Consider the following 22,456-nt stretch of genomic DNA (forward strand, 5'->3'; position numbering starts at 1 on the left):
AGTGTTAATAGAAAATTCTACATACGTTGCCCAGCGAAGGGATGGGTTTTGTTGGAGGGCTGGCCACTATTCCAAAAATCTCTTGTAGAGCTGCGATACATAATCAGAATAGAAATACCATGAATTTGTATTGATTTTGCACTGACACGGTCCAGTTCTCTGTCTTGGCCTCTAGGGGTTGGAAAGAACTTCCTAAAGACATACGAACAGCTGAGTCAAAGAGGAAAAAGACCCGCCTCTATCAGAAGTACTTCGATTAGCACTGGTAGTATCTATTTAAAAGATTGTTTTATCTGCCATCTGAAATTTCACTAATGTAACGTGGGTTCCTAGTGAACCATTTTCAGAATGTGTTCACTGATTGAGACTTCAACGCACCGACGTAGGTCACCCTGTATGCCATAAACGCGAATGTGCTTAAATTTACATTTTTCCATGTTAATTTATTCAGGTTTTACATTTAATTTGTCGCCTGTCCCTGTGTTGCCAAGACATATAAATAGAACTGAAAGAGGAATTCTGTGCAAGGCAGTAAAAGCAGATTCAACCCATGGCAGACTTTGGCATTGCGAGCTGTTTCAGAATTTCACACACAGCTGATGCTTTTGTCACACCCTGGCATGCATCCATGATCCTGTGCAGTTTGTGCCAAGCCCCCGTTTAGGTGACGAGCTCTCCTTAAGCCTGTGAGTTTATTGCGCTCTACTGTACATCAGAAAAATGTGTCAAATTCTTCTGCTCAGGTTTACGTTCATGACATTTTTCCAGAGCGCCTTACAATCAGTAGTTACATTGACAGTCCCCCTGGAGCAACTTGGGGTTAAAATGTGCCTTGCTCAGGGACACAATGGTAGAAAGTGTCCACCCATGTCCACATCAGTGGCATTTGCATCTTTGCATCTGCCACAGTAAAAGGTTATGTATTCAAAACAGTGGATTTGACTGTAATTAAAAATTTTGCATCATAGTATCTGTATTATTGCATTCCAAGTTGTGAGGTATAGAGCGATAATGATAAATTATGCTTATTTGCATTGGAAATTCCACTCCTATCATTGTGAATCTGGCAGCTGTTTACATTATGATTAGTTTTTATTGAGCAGCCATGCAGATATATCTTTTTTTAAGGAAACTACAATGGAAACACTTTACATTGCATTTCCACTGTTACATGTGTCAATACTAGGCCTCGAACTAATGACTACGGTTGTAAAATGGCTCCTATTTAGCTATCAGATTTTTCATTTAGCATGAGATTATTTTTGCGGCAAATAATAAAGACAAAAAAATATTTCAATAAAAGTTTCCTGCTGATCTAAATAAAATGGTGTCAAGAAAAGTCATGAACAGGCATATTAGCAGCAGTGTAACAGGTTACCACATGAGGCTATATATGTACGCTTACAAATAAATAAGTGTTAAAAGTGTTGTTATGAGCTGTGGGATCGCCGCGTGCATGACGCGCTGCGCCCATGTATCAGCACGCTGCTTCCAGAAAACACATCTGTTCATCAGACATGCTTCACAAACAATGTATACATCGTAAAGTACAATTCTCACCTCGGTAATATCATAAATCTAAAAGGAAGATTCCGTCTGGAAGTGTTCTATCTATGCCGGCCCGGCGCTTCTAACTATGCACACACTTCCTGGCTTCCAACCAGCCTCATATGTCGGCTTCAAGCTAAAAGTGTGTACGATTCGCAGAGGTCTGTCGCTCAGTTGAGTGCGTTTTTGAGCAAATAAGACAATTCAGTTGTTCAGTCTAAATCGCGTTTTTGCAGAGCACATGACCGAAAGCACGGTTCAATTTGAACCATTCAATATTCACCATTCAAGAAAAATAATCACAGAATATCATAGAGGACATTGGGCTGGCAGTGGCCTAGTGGGTAACACACTCGCCTACGAACCAGATGACCCAGGTTCAAATCCCACTTACTACCATTGTGTCCCTTAGCAAGACACTTAACCCTGAGTTGCTCCAGGGGGGGACTGTCCCTGTAACTACTGATTGTAAGTCGTTCCGGATAAGGGCGTATGATAAATGCTGTAAATCTAAATGTAAACATGGTGGCTTTGGGGAAAATATTGTAGGATTTTTGACGACACTACAAACTAAACTAGTCAGTGAGCAGGCTTGTAAAGAATAAATTATTTGTATTGTTGATTGGACCCTTTTAAGAACCTCAAGAATTTGATACTATGATTTTCCCACATATCTGTGTGGAGGGCAAAGCAGTTTGTTTTTTTTGCTGACGTAGCATCATACAAGGGCGTTGCGTCATACAATGGCAGATAACACGTTCGTGGCTGTGCAGACCCTCATAAAGCAGCCACAGAATCTCATAATGCAACAACAGGAAATCCTCTCTACCAGACACGTTTCTAATGAAAAGACAAGGCCAGAGAATGACGACAACGAGGAGAACTAGCTGCCAAACAAGGACACTTTGGCTAGGACCGGGGAGTTACAGTGCCTCCTACTGGTGTGGAAGGGGTGTTAAACCACGTTTAAGACAGCGTTTGGGCCCGTTCTCTGCATCTCTGTGTGGATGACATTTCAGATAACGCTTCTGTTATGAAAACCGGAACCAGGGGAGAATGAGACACGATCCCAGCCTAGTTGGACCCTAGTTGGACATGGGTGGTGTAACGACAAGGCTATTTGTGCAACATCCGATCTGCTTCTAGTGCCGCTCTGTTCTTGTGTGTAGTGTTGTTTTCGTCAACAAAAAATGTATATACGGGGTCATACACATCAGCGGAGGGGTTGTCAGAGGCGCAGGCAGGCGAGTAGTCGGACCGAGCAGGGGCATGGCAAAATGTCGTAACCGGCGAGGAACATCCAAAAGTGTCGTCGAAAGGCATACAATGGTTGTGGGTCAGTCAAAGTCAAGCAGCTGGTGGTGGCACGGCAGCCGTGACAAAGATAAAAGAAATAGACTAAAATGTCGTTGACAAAAACAAGATGAGACATTATTCCATCTTGAAAGGATGGGGCCTCGCGCTATATATATATATATATATATATAAAAAAAATTTTTTTATAAATCCTGATTATAACAGTAGAGTTAAGCCATAGGCATGTACATCAGGGGCCACACTGCACAAAATCCCTTTTGTGTGAAAGTTGTCATCATTAAAATTGGTCTGCAATTGTGTTTTATTGAAGATTTTTCTTGACAATGTTGACTAATCGTTGCACCTCTGGTCGATACCATTAAGCAGCAAGTAACAATGTATTCTGACAGGGTGTATTATGTTGTACATGAACAGACACTGCAGTACAGCTCTGTGTTTAATTGAACGTATCTTTATCTTGCATGGATTTAAGGTGTTTGGAAACAAAGGCAGAGCTTGAGCATCTCTGAGGCTTGACTCCTCTCCTCGTCTCCTAATGAACACTCAGCAGCAGAGCCCTGTGAAAAACCCCGAGACCCCGATGTCACTTCTGGACAGAAATGGAGCAGCGCTGTGCTGTTGTGGGCTGCGTTGTGTGTCTGAATCCCGATTTGCAGATGACTTTCATGCTCTCCTCAGCAGGGGTGAATGAGACACAGCCCAGCCTGGCTGGACATTAGTGGGGTAATGAAGAGGCTTTTTGTGCAACGTCCGATCTGCTTATAGAGCTGCTCTGTTCTATGTATATTTGTAATAAGAATGCATGTGTTTCTATCTGGATGTTTAATCACATCAAGAGCACAGGGTTAATCCCATGAGAGCCAGGCTAAGGCAAAGCCCACAAATGGAATGGTTGAGCACATATGGGCTGCAATAACGATGCATTAAAAGGAAGAAGAAAAAAAAAAAGAAAAAGGATGCTGTAGATACTGTCAGACATGGGAGATGATCAGCATCTCATGGATTCTCCCCAACAGAGCCAAACAATAGCAGTATTCACACAAGCCTAATATGCACATTGCTATTTGTTCTCTTCAAAGGCAGTGAGACTGAGTTGCTCATGCCTGGCTCTACCTCTGCAAGCTCATGAAAACTCGTAACCCAGTTTCCTCCTCATCTGCAGCTTCCCGGGGTACGGCCCTGGGCTGTTGTTTGCTCATTTGGGGATAGTAGGGTGTGGCGGAAGGATAAAAATGAACTCACACACTCCTCATTTTGTGGGGTGCGTGTGTAAGGGACAGGTTTCAACTTTTGAATCTTCAACATTTGTGCAATTTTGATTCAAATTATCTGTAGTTTATGAAACAATATGAAGAACATGGTATACGTTACACTAAAGTGAAGTGATTGTCATTGTGAAGCACTGCAGCACAGCACACGGTGACACAACAAAATGTGTCCTCTGCTTTTTAACCCATCATCCTTAGTCTGCAGTGGGCAGCCATGAAATGCGCCCGGGGAGCAGTGTGTGGGGACGGTGCTTTGCTCAGTGGCACCTTGGCGGTTCGGACCCGCTGGGCCAACCACTGCGCATTAGTCCATCAATTGAGAAATAAGTGGAAAAAGAACAGTTCCTGTGTGCCAGCCCTGCATGCTGTGTATTATTATGACAAAATTAATGATTATTTTTGTCTTTTATTGCTGGAAAAATACTGGGTCGCCCGAGTGCGGTTTGAATACTAATGCTGTTCCTCAGATAGGTAAAATGGTACAAAAGCCCATCCCAAGTACGTGTGCAGACAGAGTGCTTTTTCTGTTCTGTTAGCCTCAGATGCGCTTGTTATACTCTGTTCTCTCATCTGCCTGACAGTGTGCGCTGCTGCAGATTTTCCTCCCTCGGTGCGAGACCGCCACTGCTTTTAAATTAATCATACTGGCACCACACAACGGGCCCGTGTCGAGAGAGGCTAATGCAAGGACCAGGACCTGAAGGGTTGTACAACAGGTGGATTGAGAAGTAAGATGGGCCAGGGGGGGGTCAGAGTTACAATTGCTTTCACCTCTGTGGGACTTGCAGGTTCAGTGAGCTGCGCTGAAGAGGTCTGAAGCAGTTACAGACCTGCTGTTAGTGCTGCTCGAGTTTGGCAAAACATAATTCTTTAAGCCAAAATTTAAAACTTTCAAAATGAACATTTAAACCATTGCGATTAATTTCTAAATGAATGCAGCAGCATTTAATTTACTTCCTGTGAGGGGTCGAAACTTATCCTAGCCTAGAATCCCTGTTAGAAAAACAAGAGATGGGCTATGAGTCTTAGGGAATGATTAATAAACTATGTAATCAATGAACTTTAACAAGCATTTTTACAGTTTTTTTTGTTGTTGTTGTTTTTATTCAATTAATCACCCAGCCCTACCTGGACTAATTTGGAACTGACTTATGCAGCTTCATTAAAATCACAGTGTGCTCGACAAATGCCCGGCAGATAATGAAATGCTTTTCTGGAACTTACATCCAAAAGTTCTTCCGGCATTTGGTTAAATGATCTAAGTATCTCATATAATCTGTTCTGATCTCGTTTGTCATAGGAAATGAATACATCCTCATCCACGAGTATTGTCCTCTCCATCCTGCTTCTTTCTTAGCTTTCTCCCGAAGCTGCAATTGCTTTCTAATTAAACCATTTCACAACCCCCAATAATTGCAACAACCCCCGAGTGTACTGAATGCTCCGAAGCGCCAAAACGAGTGTGTCTGACACCCTAGCACCCCACCACCTGTGTGAAACAATGTGGCGCCGCTAGAGCTTCATTATAGTGCCTGCTTGCACACAAGGAACCCGCGTGTGTCCCACATCGTTGCCTCGGTAATATGAATCAACCGAGTAAGCCAAGTTAATCTCGTCCAACATGCTGCGCTACCTCTGGCAGGTGGTTTGCAGATGGCACTGGATGAAACGGCTGCATGTTGGTTTGTGCTTTTTGCGGCACGCTCCTGTAATAGGATATTGCCCGATTGCTCTTGCCACACTTCATTCGGCGGATGGAAGGAAGGACGTTTTAGTCGATCGTTCAACTTGCTTGTGTTTTTATGCCCTCTAGATTACAGTCACAGAGGCGGTGATGTTTCTTCTGCAGTACACGTCGAAAGAGCTGGACGGCCGAGAGAAGAACTTTGCAACGGGAGACTGTTGTTACCTCAACCCTTTGGTGCGCAGGACCTTCCGTTTCCTGGGTACGTCACTTTACATGTAATGTCTTTGTGCTAAGTTCATTGTGCATTTTTGCGACACAGATTAAGCGTGTTTAACCTCCCTCTTTGCCATCCAACCCCTGTCCAGCCCTAAGCTAACAGACCTGTCTCTGCTAATGAGCCACTTGATAAGTTGGATGCGGTTGGTTTGTGGAGGCCAGACGGAGATTGTCCAGTTAGCCGGCCTGCAGACAGTGATGCATGGTCCTCTAATTCCCACGATTCACACCCTGGCTCCAAACCCCCTACCCTCATGGGGCTGCAGTGAAAGGCTCTCGGCTTTGTGTGGTGCAGACAAGGCTCTGTAGTATCCACTCACGTCTCAGAGAGAAAACGGCGCTGCAGTGAAGCGGATTATTTGCTTGGTCCTCTGGGGAAACCCAGAGTGATCTTCAGCTAAGGCCAGTGTTTACATGTCCATGCTGGCACTCAACGGCCTATATTCTCTATTTCCCCTCCATTTAGTGAAACACTTTCAGATTTTGTTAAAACAACAAACAGGCTTTGGTCGCCTGAAAGCAATATGAAGAAATATTCAGGGTGTACAGGTTGGTAGAAGCCTAGTGGTTAACGCACCTGCCTATGAACCAGGTGACCCCACTTACTACCGCTGTGTCCCTGAGCAGGACACTTAAGCCTCCAGAAGTGACTGTTCCTATAACTAAGTTGCAATGGACAAGGGAGTCTGACAAATGCCATAAAATGTTTGGATGCTCATTTATGGACATTGCTTTTTTTACATTATTGAGCAAAACTATGAAACTATGAAATAACGAATGAGTTTATGTAATATACAAAACAAAAAGTAGAACCTTTTAGAAAAGGGAGCTTTTGCTCTGATGGCAGCACTTCCCACTCTTGGCTTCTCTCGACCACCTTATGTTAGACAAACAGGGATGGTTTCCAACCGTCCTGAAGGCTTCTGCTGAAAACTTTCTTATCCTTCATTCATGTTAATGAGCATCTCACGAAGCGGCTTTGATGATGACAATAGTGAACTAAGCAGCCATGAAAGTAAAATGAGGTGACTCTGTAAAAAAAAATAAAATAAAAAACAGATTCATCAAACTTCATTTTCTCCTGTAATAAAAATATTCTTACATTGGATTCTTCAAAATGGCTCCATTTTAGTCTCCATAACTCTCCATAAGTGTACATGCATTGCTAAATATATATACACAATAATACATTGTGTGCACCGTGTGCCGTGCTGTGTATCACAATGACAATCGCTTCACTTTCATATGATGTCTGAGAAAATTGGACATTAATTAGTTAAAATTTAGAAAAAGCTAATCTTAACTTGTTTTTAGAATTCTTTAATGCATAAAAAGTGCCACAAAAATCAATGAAAACACCACTAAATCACATCTCAGTTATTCAGGCAACAAAACAAAACAAAGCAGCTCTGTACAGCTCTACATGGTAACCGGACATGTTTTGTGGCATTGATGTACTGTACCGCATACAGAGAATGTAAGAGGGGGGCTGGCAGGTAGATCAGATGAGGATCAGCTCAATTGTGTAGAAGAATCACTTTAACTCCAACGAGCGGAACAAAAACCCACAGACAGGCACTGCCGGTGGCATGTGGAGTGTTTCTGATGGACACGCAGTGACTGTCCTCTTCCACCCTACCATGATGGGAGCTGTAATCCTCTTGGCCACACCAAACATGCACTACGTTTGGTTTCCTGCAGGATCACAGTTTCTAGTAGTACTTTTTAACGTTATTAATTTTAACCTTCATTTCACCCAAAATAGTGCAGATATTCTTCTGTCCCCGTCTTTGTCCTGTTCTTCTCACTGCTGCTCTGGCTGTGGCCCTATCTCTCTAATCTTTGTCTCTGTTTATCTTTCCTCTCGTCTCTTCCTCCCTTCACCTCTGCGCTCGGTGGAAGTGGATGTTTGTAATCAGGAATTCGCAGACAGGCCATCGCGCCACCGGTTATCTCCGACACCGGGGCCTGACAGCGGCAGCCTGCGAAAATGAAACCAGTTGCTCGGTGACCTGATGCTGTCCTCTTTCGCTCCCCCTCTTTTATTATTATTTGCATAATGAGTCACACAGTGCTGTTCTTCTGGAAAGATTAAATTTAGAAACTGGCGGCTACATGATTAGCCTCGCTGCTTCCTCTTCTCTTCAGTGTCACATCCGCCCCGATCCTTCAGTGAAGACAGTGGCTTGTTAGAGCACAGGGCTGGGATGATGAGGGAAATTAATGAATTGTGAGACGAAAGGCACTCCTCACACCACTTACCCCCCATTTTATTTGATCTTATGTAGGCTCTGGAAACATAAAGGCTTTTTTATTTATAGCTTTTATTTTCACGTATTATTTAATATACATACGCTGTCAATTGATTAAAGGTTGATCTAGTTAATAACACAATTTGCAATGAATTAATTGTGATTACTCACGATTAATTCAATATCTTGCAACAATGCTAGATGACAGAAACAATTTTGGGAAAGACTCTTTGATGGGGAGATTATTTATTTATTTTAAAAAATAAATTACCCTGCATAATCTGACACTACATTTAAAAAAATCATTTAGAGCTATATTTTTTTACATTTCTTCCTAATGTTGTGAACCATACCACATAGTACTGTGCATATTTAAAATTTTCATCTGCTCATGGCTAATTTCACTCTCTGTGCACCTGAAAATAAAAAGACCCAGTTTTAGACACAGGTGCATTGTGGACACACCACAGCAGCCAGAATGTCTCTGAATGGGACATTTCCTATCTGTGTTATAGGTCAAAATGCGTCTTTTTTATGTTTATTTTAATGTATTAATGGATAATGGGGATCATTTTGACAGGCCACAGAGAGCTGTCATTGGCAGACCAATCAATCATTAGTCCCGCCCACTGTCCTGTGAGCAGATGTAAAAATGCAGCTAGTGTGGATACGCATGGGATGTGTTTTCACAGCTAATTTGCAGTAACTGGTGTTGGGATGAAAATAAGCCCATAAGCAGTCTTTTTAAAAGTCGCTAGCGTGACTAGGGCAGAGACGATAAAAATAGCCTCACATTTGCAAATCATATTTTCTTTTTCTGTTTTGGTTAATGTGACACATGGCAGTGAAAAGAGGTCAATGAGCCCTACTTTTCGTTTATTGACACACCATCAATACTGAAATGTGCATTTTATGTGTATAATAAGGTAATAATTTGAACGTTTTGGGGCTTTTCTAAAGCATGGAGATGGTAGACTGCAGTCATCAGGGTTATTTGAAGTTCTTGCAGGTGCCTTTTTGTTTATGTATGTGTCTGGTTGTGTATGCACATGTGTCTCAAGGGTGACAAAAGCTTACACACCTGCAGCTTTGATCATCATTTTGGGATGCAAAGCTATGACACGACCATTCATATTTTCCCCATCTAAATATCATAACTTATAAATGCTAATTATGGGCAATATTTGCACCCCAATAGTCTCTGTGTTTGATTGAGAATAGAGTTTAATTATTCTGATTGGCTAAGCAGGTTTCATATCTGAAACAAAATCAGAAGGAATTATTTGAAGACCTTCATTTGAATAACCCTGGCGTATTCTACAATAATGTTGTATACCGTAAACATGCCTGTTGGTATATGCAAAAAAGTTTGCCATGGACCACAACTTGGTAGACTAGTAGGTAGACAACTAGGCAGGTGGCTTTTCTGGTAGTTGCTTAGTTAGCAAACAAACCCGGCCATCGACTTGAATGGAGTACAGACTCAACTCTTACAAATCCTGACACAGCCGGTTTCCTTGAATAAGACTCTTAACCCTATATTGCTGAAAAGGGGGACTGGCTCTGTCATTAGTGAATGGAAGCCGCTCTGAATAAGAACATCAGACAAATGAAGCAGTGTCTTTTGTCCTGTGAAACGCATAATGGAACCTTGTTAACCTAATGTCTTCAGACCACATTTGCCAAAATGCATATTTAGTGATTCATTGTTGACACAATCTATCTGACGCACCAATAAATAATGTGCACAGCTCTCTCCCGCCCGACTCATCCTTTTAAAATAAAACAAGAAAAGTGGAGCCATTTAATGGCATTTTAGCAGGAACGCCTCCAACAATAGGATTCCGGGGCCATTTAGATCATACCTGCCAGCCAAATTGACTTGAGAACTGAATGTCTGTATTCGGTTGCGGAAACACTGGCCCTTGCCTTAGCAGAGGACGAAGTGGATCTGTCTGTTCTGCGTCTCACCAAGGCCAGCCCAGAAATGGAGAAAGCCCGACGAGCAAGATTATCCTATAAAAAGGCCAAGAAGAGCACACTGCACACATTCACAGAGAGACACACAAGATGAAAGCCAGAGAGAAGCAGAGAGTCTCAATCTGGCCATTTGTTGACATACTGTGATAGCTGTAGAAGATTGGTTGCTCCTATGAGAGCCCCACTTGTACAAGATCTTTAGCAGGGTCTTCAGAGGCATTGGTCCTCATATATCATCCAGTCTGTTTTGATCTTATTTCTGATTGGTTGAAATTTTGTTAACCATTTAGGCTGGGATGATGACAGTTTGGATAAATGAATGTCTGTCTGCTTTCTTCAGGTGTCTACATGTTCGGCCTCTTCACCACGGACATCTTTGTGAACGCGGGTCAGGTGGTGACAGGGAACCTGGCCCCCCACTTCTTGACTGTTTGTAAGCCGAACTACACGGCGCTGGGGTGTCAGCAGGCGCTGCGCTACATCAGCCACCAGGAGGCGTGCACGGGCAATGAGGAGGACATCCTGCGTGCCCGCAAAACCTTCCCATCCAAAGAGGCCGCGCTCAGCGTTTATGCTGCGCTCTATCTTGCGGTGAGTGCTAGAAACATTCACACCCACCCCAGCATGCATTATCACACATTGCTGAAGCTTTATCTGGTGCTAGTTTCCCAACATGTTGCTACCAAATTGGTGTTTGTTGCAAAATGTCTGGGTGGCACATCCCTGTGCATGTTGTGCCACCTTGGGCACCCTTCTCAGACTGAAGAGGAACAGGCAGGAAAGGGTGTGGTCTTATGCTTATGCATTGTGGATGTGGGTAGGTATGTGATTAATCTTCAGTAGAGGAAAAAGCCAATACATGGTCAGTATATCGCTATACCATCGGTCCAACTTTATTGATTCTCTAGTATATGTTCCAGTGTAAAGCTGTGTGTAATTTCCCCAGACGACAATAATGTAAATATAGTATATGGTCAATAAAAAAAAAAAGTTTTTGCATGTTTTAGCAACAATGTTGTGACATCATCATTACTGACACCATATCATGGGATTCTCTGTTGGGTTCTCTGTCTGGGATGCCCCCCAGTTGGTTTGCAGTGGTTAAACTGTTGTACATACGTAGTACTCCAATTGACATGCACTACCATGTGATACAGGTACTGGTTTGTTGGTCTATACCCCCTTGTTTGTATTAATTTGATTATATTATGTTTATACCAACAACAACATTTATTTCTTATACAGCCCAAAATCACATACAGTATGTCTCAATGGGCTTTGACAAGCCCTACAGTTGACACCCCCCACAATTGACCCTTCTGCACACAAGGAAAAACTCTACACAAAAAAAAAAAAACTCTAGGAGAGAGAAAAAAGAAAGGAAGAAACATTGGGAAGGAGTGATACAGAGAGGGACCAGCCTGCAAATGGTGTCAGTGCAGGGTTTGTGATGATTTGTCCAATAAGGAAAAACAAGTTCTACAGTTGTAGGGTTGGAGAAGTTCAAAGTGTAGTCCAGTGTCATGGTCTAGATTACGTGTCCATAATGATGTTACTGGTCCATTTGAAGATCCCTATAGCTGTAGTTGTAACGGTGGTGGTGGCTGTGATGACCCTCTGGTTCGTTTCATGGTTAGACATCATTTAGCAGTTGTCAGGAACCAGGATTTATCTGCTGGTCTCTTAACTGGAGTCTGCCGGTGGTCTGTGTGCTTGATTCCGTGTCTCGGAGAAAACAAACAGAAGCAGCGGCAGACGGTGGCACTGTACGACTGATACTGAAATATGTGGTAATAGTGGTATATTGGTGCTACAGTGGCCCGGTACCCTAACTAGGACAGCCTAACTAGGGTGAATTTAACACTATCTTTGTCTAACAGGGGGACTGTGTGATAAACTGGACTTTATAATTGACACTGCGTCAAAGTGAAGTGAAATGAGTGTCTAGATTTTAACAAAAAGCCAGAGAAAACAGATAGGTTTTGAGATTGGATTTAAACACTGAGACTGTGTCTGAGTCCCGGACACAAGCCGTTCCACAACTGCGGAGCTCTATAGGAGAAGGATCTGCTCCCAGCTGTGACCTTCTGTACTTTCGGTACCAGTAGTGACCCCGCACCCGTTGATCACAGGGGTGTGGCGGGTCGTAAAGAACTAAAAGTTCACTCAGGTATTGCAGGGCGAGACCATTTAGAGCTTTATAGGTCAAAAGTAGGATTTTGTAGTCAACCCTAAATTTGATGGGTAACCAGTGCAGTGATTGTAAGACTGGGGTGATGTGGTCAAATTTCCTAGTTCTAGTTAGAACTCTGCTGCAGCATTCTGTACTAGCTGGAGTTTACTCATCCACCTACTTCTGCATTGTGCATTGAAATTATATTTCTTATTTTTGCAATATTTCTAAGGTGAAAGAGTGACATCCTAGTGACATTATCTACATGCGAATTGAACAAGAGACCTGCCTCAATTATGACACTTAGATCCTTTACTTCAATACTCGGTGAGATAGAAAGGAGTTATGATGTAGTCAGCCAGCTTATGCCTGGCTCCTTGAGACCCTATTACGAGAGCTTCTGACTTTTCAAGGTTTAACAGGAGAAAGTTGGTGAGCATTCACTGTCTAATGTCCTTCAGACAATTCTCTATTCTGTTCAGCTGCTGCCTCTGACCTGGCATTGCTGACAGATAAAGTTGTCGTCAGCGTAGTGAAAGCTAATACCGTGTTTGCGGATGATGTCACCTAAAGGTAACATGTATAGGGAAAAAAGTAACGGACCTAGGACAGAACCTTGTGGAACACCAAACTTTACCTTACTATGTGAAGACGAATCAACATTGAAGTCCAAAAACTGATATCGGTCCGATATGATCTGAACCATTCAAGGGCTGTTCCCTTAATCCCAACAACATTCTCTAACCTGGCAAGGAGAATAGCTTGATCGATAGTGTCAAACGCTGCACTCAGATCAAGCAGGACAAGCAGCGAGATTCGTCCCTGATCAGAAGCCAACAGCAGGTCATTAACCACTTTAACCAGCGCTGTCTCAGTGCTATGATGAGGTCTAAATATTGATTGATATACTTCATGGATAATGTTACTGTCTAGGTATGCGCTCAGCTGCTGGGCCATGACTTTTTTTCTAAGATTTTTTATATAAACGGAAGGTTGGATATTGGACTATAATTTGAAAGCTGGCTGCGATCAAGATCAGGTTTTTTAATCAGGGGTCTAATGACTGCTACCTTGAACGAACTTGGTACGTGGCCAGTGCTAAGCGACGAGTTAATAATTTTGAGGATAGGATTTATAATATCGGGTGCTACTTGTTTAAGGAACCTTGTAGGAAGCGGAACCAAAGTGCAAGTACATTGATTTGACGATGAGATTAGTTTAATTAGTTCATGCTCTTTAATAAGGTTGAAGCGTTCTAATCGGTGGTCGGCTATTTCAAGATAATTTTCCATAGAAATATCATCGGAGCTGTTTGTTGTGCTTTTAATCTTATCTCTATTCGTAGCTCACGTTGTAAGTCGCTCTGGATAAGGGCGTCTGCCAAATGCCATAAATGTAAATATAAATGTAGCTATTTTAGTATTAAAGAAATTTATAAAATCGTCGCTACTATGATGATATTGAGTAGCAGTATCTGTTTCTGTCTTATTCCTGGTTATCCTGGCTATAGTGTTAAACCGGAATCTGGGATTTCTTTTTGTTTTTGTACATACCACCTTATTTCATTTGATTCTACTATTTCTATGATCCTGCTTTAGGTGTTTTTGCTCAGCAATGTTGAGGCAGCTTCTTGTCAGATAATATAACATCAAACACCATAGAGAATTATAAGGACAGTATAAAATTTGTCTGTGCAGAGCTTCTAGGATGCTCTGTTAATTCAGCTTCTTTCTGTTTTTTTTTTTTTTTTTTTTTTGGATGCTGTGCCCAGATATTATTCCATCATATTCCATCCCTCAGAATGGCTTGGTTAGGTCCTGGTACTGGTTTTTACCAGCAGTATCACATAGATAGAAAACATAAAAAAAGAAACCTCATCCAATCACTACTGGAAGATTGTTGTGCACAAAACGTGTAGAAAACATGAACCCAAGAGTGGTATAATTGTTTAAGCTCAGCACTAATGCAGGGTTTTATGCGACCCTGCCTGTATGTGTAGTTCCATGCTGTTCTCTTCTGATGCTGCTGATTTCTGTGCAGCAGTGCGCTGAAGTGTGTATTCCAGGGAGCCGCAGCCCGTTTCTCACTGCATGGGTCTGGCATGCGTGCAGTGTGGATGTGGCATCACCCCTGGCTGCTTTTGAAATGCAGATGTGCAGTCACTGGAGGTGAATTTGCATCATGCGGAGTGATTCAAGACAGAGAACAAAAGTGCAAGACAGAATACCATATTCCATGGCCGCTGTGTGTTTTCCTGTTAATGAGTGCTGGAAAATCCTGGGTTTGGTCCCGAACAGCATAATTTGTTGGCTAACCCTGAATTTGTTGCTTATATGGGGCAAAAAATATGGGTTAGGGCTACTTTTGAATTGCACTGAACTGGCCAAGGTAAACCCAGCCGCTTGTAATCTTTATGTAAAGATTTTTTCAGTGATTTCCTTTAGAAACCTACCAAACCTTAGAGCGTAAATAAATTAACGTTTTGTTCTGGCCTCTGAGCATCACTCAGGTGTCTTAACCCCTTGTCTTGATGTAAATTTTCTATTGGGATGCAGCTTCATGCTGACCTTTGAAGCTCCAGTAAGAGTTGGTTCATTGAGCCAATGAAAGCGATCCACATTTATGTCTCTAATTAATTCATTCATTTTCTACCTCACTCTCCAATCATTGCTAATGGATAAGTAGAGGCGGAGAGACAGGCTGTGCGTGTACGTGTGTGTGTGTGTTTATTAAAATCAGTAAGTGAGAGTGTGTCGACCTGGATGGATGGAGCTCTGATAGGTGGACGCGATGTGATTGATCTTGAGTGGCTGCCTGCGCCTTTGGGGAGCACGCATTTCACACCGCGCCTTTCAGCCGCCTGCTGCCGGCCAGTAGAGACTGATGGAGCCTAATGGCTGAGTTTCATAAAGGAGCCCTAATGTCCGCTAAGCCTACGGTTCTTCAGAAAGGAGGAAGAATGAATCTGGGAGCGAGAGAGAGGGGAGGTGGGGGGTGGGGAGATGGGAAGATGGGATTTTCTTCTCTCTTTTTTTTGTTCCTGTCAGAAACCGTTAAGTCATGGATCTTTGGATCTCTGACTTGTTGCCCAAGAGGGATGTTTTGCATGCGCTGTTTCCTCCTATCAGTTGAGCAGATCAGGTTTTTTTTTTTTTATTTAGGTCACCTATCACTGCTGTCACTTGGCATTGTTGTGATGAGCTTAATGCCGTTATCAGCAGCGCAAAAAGGCATTAATGTGATAATTCTTATCTGAGTCTAGTGTTTCTACGCCTGCTGCTTTCACAGAAACTGCATTTCCCAGGCATCATGCTGAATAAAATCTGCGGGACTGATGATGATGGTTAATGGCTAATGTTGTGCCCAACGTGTAGGAATGTAATGATACTCACTACATGAGCAAAATTCTGATTCCAATGTTCTGTCATATTTTCCTGATATTTGTTTGGTTTTGCTACATCCACAGTTCTGAGAAGTAAGTAAGTTGCTGCAGTTTTTTCATGCTTCTGTTCCATGTTCAACTTGATGTTTAACTCAGAAGGTAGTCAATAAAACATGTGCAGACCTCCAGTAGGTCACAGGGGTATTCCTTGCATATGTTTAACACCCCTGGTTTAAAACATGAGCTGTGCTCATCCAAAGACAGCAGTAAAATTGATCTAAACCGACAGAGGTTCTTCATCTGAGGACAGTGATAGATGTGTTTTATCTTGGTTTTCAGTCATGACTTCTGGGTCATAAAGTATAAATTAATTTTCTTTTTACGCTCATAACCTTTGATAGAGGGACAGAACAAGTGTTGTGTCATATTGAAATAGTATATTACAGGGAAAATGTGCTTTGTGGCCATTACTCAGATGTCATAGTGAAGTAAGGAAGATGTCTAATATTTTTAACAGAGCAGCCATGGACTGACATCCTTTAGTACATCTGGATCTTAACCTCGAATGGAAAGTATTTCCGCCCATGTAAAGAGGTCACAATTTTTCATTAAGGTTTCCAGGATAGGCCCAATCGCTAAGTGGATAACCGTGAGCTTGGTGGGTTTTAGACGCTGACTTTAATCTTTAGGGAAAAGTCGGAGGAGGTTTAGAGACTGCACCATCAGCCAGAGGATCCAATTTTACATTCCGGCTCATTTCATTCACACATGGTTGTCTTCGAGCGTTAATATTTCATACTGCTGCTTCTGTATGGGAAGGGTTATTAAAAAGTCATCTTTGGAAATTTGGAGGTGGTGCTCTCTTTTCCTATCAGGAGCTACTAGGCTGTGCGACTCCATTAGTTGTTAAAAGTGAGATGGTTCAAGTGCCCCTAATTGCTCCAAATGAAAATAGCTTTTAAATGACTTCCCCAACTTGCTGAGCCAACCTGGTTTGGGGGGAGCTGACGAATAATTCACTTCTCGCTTGCTATAAAATTATAATTATAATACTTATTACTGTTCCAGGAGATTAAAAATCTCCTCAATTTATAATATCTCCTTGTGGGAATGCTGGGATGTATGTAATTGAATAAAAATAGAATATTGGCTTCATTTTTTTATCTGTATGTTGATTCAATCATTACTCTTAACTCTGGATATTCATTTACTATATTTCTATTTTATAAAAAAAAAAAATCTTATTAGGATAATTTAGCAGTAAATGGTCCAGCCATAATGAGATGGAGAGAAGAGGACACAAGTACAAAGTTTATAGACTTGGGACAGTTCCCCAAATGAAAATAAAGCATGCATAAAGCATCAAGGGCACATGTGCAACGGGAACGAGATGAACTGGAAATAAAAGGACAACATGAAAATGGGGCACAGGTGTAGAAAATGAATGACAATACGGGTTAGAACTATAAAGCAGACACGAAAACAAGGTAACAAGATCTAGAACTAAACCAGGTGCAGCAGCAGTCAGTGTCCTTAGCTACTGGCACGGCGACGTTCATCCCATTTTCCGATCACACACGCACACACCCTCACAAACCACAGGGCCAGCAGAGAGACAGTTATAGAGATATCATGCTTTTCCCCCTGGAGATGGAATGAAATTGGGTCAGCGTGCGATGACCTTTGAGTCCTTAAATAAATAGTCCTCACGGGGGTCCAAACAAATAAGAGGAAGATGGATGTGCGAACTCCGCAATGGTTCCCCAGAAGGTGCATTTATTCTCATGGAGGATTAGAATTGGACCCCGTGACCCGTTCCTCTGTGACTGATTGGTGATTTCTCATGACCTTCAGCGTATCCCATCATTCTGCTCCATTTGTGACAGTGAGTGAGCTGCATGTTGTTTTTTTCTCGGTTTTAATTCTTTCGCTGGAGCTCTCGACTGCGACTGTGATGTCTGTTTTGCCAGTCCTTTAGACCATCAGCCACGCAGCTGGACAGTGGCCGTGGACAGCCTGGGGCTCTGTGTCTGCGTGTGATCCAGACTGCCTGTTTACAAGACTGAGTTTTGCAGCTGCGTCCGCTCAGCCTTCCCATGGCCAGGGACACCGGAAAAACACACAGATAGAGAGCTATAGGAAATGATCACTCGCGCTCTTTCCATAATTTTCCATAATCTTTCCGTTCGTCCTTCTCAGGGTCACGGCTGCGAGAGCCCAACCCAGGACACTGGGTGCAAGGCAGGGACTCACACATGTCCTAAATAGAGAGAATGCACCCTTATACTACCTACATTGATAATATGAATGTACACACATACCTATAAAATGAGTGCTGTCTGGCATGTTTATGATGTATATGTATAAAAGGTTTTAAGTACAGTGTCTGATATGTGAACCTTTCATTCAGCCAGCTTTTTTTTTTTTTTTTTGCTGTTGTCTGGAATAAGTAGCTTTGGACACCACTAGAGGGCGAAATACAAAATAGTCCTTGTGGACTAAGTAATCAAACTTCACAGTTTTTTTGTTTGTTCTCAATCTAATTATGCTGCAAATAGATAATTAATGGTTTGAGTATTTATTTAAGTGGGTTTCACTCTTTTCTATATACTGATAATTAATGTTTTTCGAAAATATCGTTACAGATATTTTAAGTGGTGATATTGTACAGGGACAAAATATAGATATTCTTGTGTACAAATTTAAGTGTCATTGTGAAACACTGCAGCACAGCACACAGTGACACAACGAAATGTGTCCTGCTTTTAATTAATCACCTAAGTGAGCAGTGGGCAGCCATGAAAGGCGCCCGGGGAGCAGTGTGTGGGGACAGTGCTCTGCTCAGTGGCACCTCAGTGGCACCTTGGCGGTTCAGGGATTTGAACAGGTAACCTTCTGATTATTGGTCCACTTCCTTTCCTGCTAGGCCACCACTGCCCCAGCAGTCCGCCGGCTGGTGCTGTCGATCATTTTCTTTAGTGAGCAGAGATGAGAATAAACGTACGACTAGAACCTCCACTCCTGTATAGCTGGGTACTTTGAATTACTGTAAAACATGACCGACCGATAACAGCATCATATTTCAGCTCTTTTTTTTACATTTTCAGTGAACTGTAGAACACAATATATTGTGATATAGTCGTATCGTGACATTTACATTTATCAGACATCTTTATCCAGCGACTTGCAATGAGTAGTTACAGGGACAGTCCCCCTGGAGACACTCAGGGTTAAGTGTCTTGCTTACTGAACGTTGTCTTCATCAACGTTCTTATTGCAAACACCCAACACCTTTAATTTAACCCGCATGTCCAGCAGCGCTGTGTAAAGTAACGCAGACTGTTTTTTGCAATTCACATAACTAAACAGTAATGCCCCCTCTGGTCTAAATGGTTTATGCCACATGCATTTTTTAGTTAAACTACATTAACTGAATACACAATTACATGTGTGCTGCGGGGTGTGCTCTGCTATGCATATATTTTTGGGCTGAAAGTTAGCGCCCTGAGATGCCTGCTCTCATATCAACTCGGCTGCAATTAAAATGTAGATAGGAGAGGGATGTTTGCCAAAGTGTGCACTTTCTTCTCACCACTCTCAACAAACAGAGCACAACCTTGAAGCTGTGCGCAGAAGCACAGAACAGAGCAGTCATGTGTCAAACAGGGTTTTGGAAGTTTTGTCATTAAGATCTGTTGACAGCTCTAGAGAGACCAGGGCTGTCTGCTTTAGTTTTTTTTTCATTGTGATTATTTATTCATTTATTTATTTATTGTTTGTAACATTAGCCCAGATTAATACACAGTCTCTTTGAACGTAAACAGGAATTTTGGCCATTTTCAGCTGAGCTGACACCTTCTCTTGTTTCCTATGACAGATGTACATCACGTGTACGGTGAAAGCCAAGGGCACGAGGCTGGCCAAGCCAGTCATGTCTCTTGGCTTGATGTGCCTGGCTTTCCTGACAGGCATCAACAGGGTGGCCGAGTACCGCAACCACTGGTCTGACGTCATTGCTGGTTTCATCATCGGTGTGGCCATTGCCACATTCCTGGTAAGAACTGGTCTATTTTTCTGGTCCTTGTCCATTGGACTACTGGTCAAATACTGTTACTCCCAAAACAACCCTTTATGGTCAGTGTTCATGTGGGACTTATTATTAAAAGGTAATTAACCAAAGAATTCAAGAGCCAAATTGAATGCGTTTTATAAGGAATTCTGTGCTATCAAGTCTAGTATGTGGGCTAGTTTTGTTAGAATAAGGTATGATTTATATGATCTCAATGTATCTGGTTTTTGTATAGATTTTTGCCATTGGCTCTGTTGTGTAGGTATGTGTGTGTGTGAGTGTGTTACCTAGCATTTGGGTTACTTGCATTTAAGCCATTCACATTTGTTCCCATATATTTAAAAATTGCTCCAAGTGATCAGTGGCAGTAGTGTATAGGTAGAGTGAATGATGTAATATTTATATCTATATGTTAATATAAAGGCCATGAAAGATTGACATTGACACAGGATTCTTGCATGCCTGGGTGATTTTTATACCAATTTTGGGGCATCTAAATTATTAGATGCCCCTTATTAGAATGTGACCGTATCTTGGACTGTGTGTGTAAGTGCCATGTGGCACTGCATGAGGGAGAATTAGGAGTGCACGGTACACACAAGGAAATGTGTCCTCTGCTTTTACCCATCACCCTTGGTGAGCAGTGGACAGCCATGACAGGGGCCCGGGGAGCAGTGTGTGGGGACGGTGCTTTGCTCAGTGGCACCTCAGTGGTACCTTGGTGGAACTTCATTTGATTGTTCACTGTTAAATTGGCCAGTTCCATATGGATAAATAGTTGCACTATTGCATTTTTTGTGAAATCATGGCATATCATCCATTCATGCACTCGTCAAGGTGTGATGTCTTCATAATTCACAGCAAATATTGAGATAACTGGAGCAGAATCTGTAATTCGGGCACAAAACCATGACACAGGGTGTCTGTCTGTCTTTACTGCCTTGTTGCTGTTGACTGGTTGTTTCTGTGCAGCTCTGAACTGTCCCCGCTGGTGCTATAGTGTTGTCAGATTGCTGTTGTGAGGCTTCGCCACTCAGACACACCATTCGGCTGCCAGGGAGGAGTGGCCAACCCCACCACCGTCCTTCAGCCAAATAGCACCCTTTCCCTGTAATAGTCCACTCCTCCGCTGCCTGTTGTCCTTTGGTTCAGAGATGGAGAAGTGTGGTACTGTACACACACACACACACACACACAGACAATCTTACAGGCCAGAAATGGCTACATCACTGAGACCCACAGATGGAAAAGTGGTAGAGCAGATAATGCAGAGCAGCAGATGTCTTTGCCCTCTCGCTCTCTCCCTCACTCTTTCTGTTCCTCTTCTCTTGCTGTGGGCTCCTGCACCTGGTCCTTGTTCTGTAGCAGCCTGCTGATGTGGCCAGGGGCCCAGACACCCCCCATATTTTCAGCCCAAGGTCATATGCACTACTTGGCGAAGGAAGATGGACAGAATCCATCAGCTATCTGTACATGTGTTCATGGAGCTGATGGCACTGAAAAAATGGGGCTTCTCCTCAGTTCCTTCCCACTGAGTAAGATCTCTGTAAGCTCTTGGCGAGCCCTGAAGCTGCTGAGCTGTAGGCCTGCCAGCCGGAGGGGAGGGGAAAACCGGCAGTAGACCCGGATGGAGGGTGTGTCAGCAACAAAATAGGTCAGGCAACCTCAGTGAAGCTTTACTGCTGGGCTCATCTGTCGGTTTACAGTATAATACATTCTTAATAATTATAGGGGAAATCTCCCAGTAATATAGGGGTGGTAAGACACTCACCTATGAAACAGAGGACCACAAAGTCACAGGTTTAAATCACACCTACTACCATTGTGTTACTACCCCTGATCAAGACACTCCAGGGGGACTGTCCCTGTAACTACTGATTGTAAGTTGCACTGGATAAGGGTGTCTGATAAATGCTATACATTTAAATATGTCTATTTCTTTATTCTTAAGAATGAGGGACAGAGCTTGTTGATGGATTATTATTATTATTATATATTTACATTTATTTGACCCTGCTTTGGATGCATTCGCTTTGGATGCATTCGCAGTATATGCATACTGTGATATCTGTGCATCAGCAACCCAAGACTGGGATTATTGTGTAATGAGTAATGTGTGACCAGACCAGGAGTACTGAACGGGGAGCCATTTGCAGTCAGATTTGGTGTTATGATTTATAGGTCAGACGAGCTGGTGTGAACAAATCAGCAACTGGCGGGAATGGAGAATGGATTGTCCTTACCTAATTAGTACAGAAAAATTACACAGCAGTTACATGTACTGAACAAAAGACTCAACTAACAAGCAGGTGCAGGTGTGTACGTTATAACTATTTATGACAAGACAAATAAGTTTACATTACATTTACAGCATTTGAAGTTCCTATCCAGAGCAACTGTAAATACCATTAACTTAATAACTCAGAATGCAACCTTTTTTCAAATATGTAAGAGCCCTTATTAATCCAAGTATTTACTTAAAAGGTGGTACCATTCGAGTAGTG

The 22,456-nt window shown here is 42.4% G+C and overlaps 1 protein-coding gene across 6 annotated transcripts in view; it reads left to right on the forward strand.

The window, feature by feature from the left end:
- Positions 1 to 22,456, forward strand: part of plppr5b (phospholipid phosphatase related 5b) — a 67,155-nt gene that overhangs the window by 31,135 nt on the left and 13,564 nt on the right. For all 6 annotated transcript variants that reach the window (XM_028967709.1, XM_028967738.1, XM_028967717.1 and 3 more), the window contains 3 exons: positions 5,947 to 6,079; positions 10,669 to 10,919; positions 19,761 to 19,937. In XM_028967709.1, coding sequence (XP_028823542.1) covers positions 5,947 to 6,079; positions 10,669 to 10,919; positions 19,761 to 19,937 — 561 coding nt within the window. The remainder of the gene's footprint in view (positions 1 to 5,946; positions 6,080 to 10,668; positions 10,920 to 19,760; positions 19,938 to 22,456) is intronic.

This window comes from Denticeps clupeoides, chromosome 2, assembly GCF_900700375.1.
Source record: "Denticeps clupeoides chromosome 2, fDenClu1.1, whole genome shotgun sequence".
Classification (NCBI taxonomy): Eukaryota; Metazoa; Chordata; class Actinopteri; order Clupeiformes; family Denticipitidae; genus Denticeps; species Denticeps clupeoides.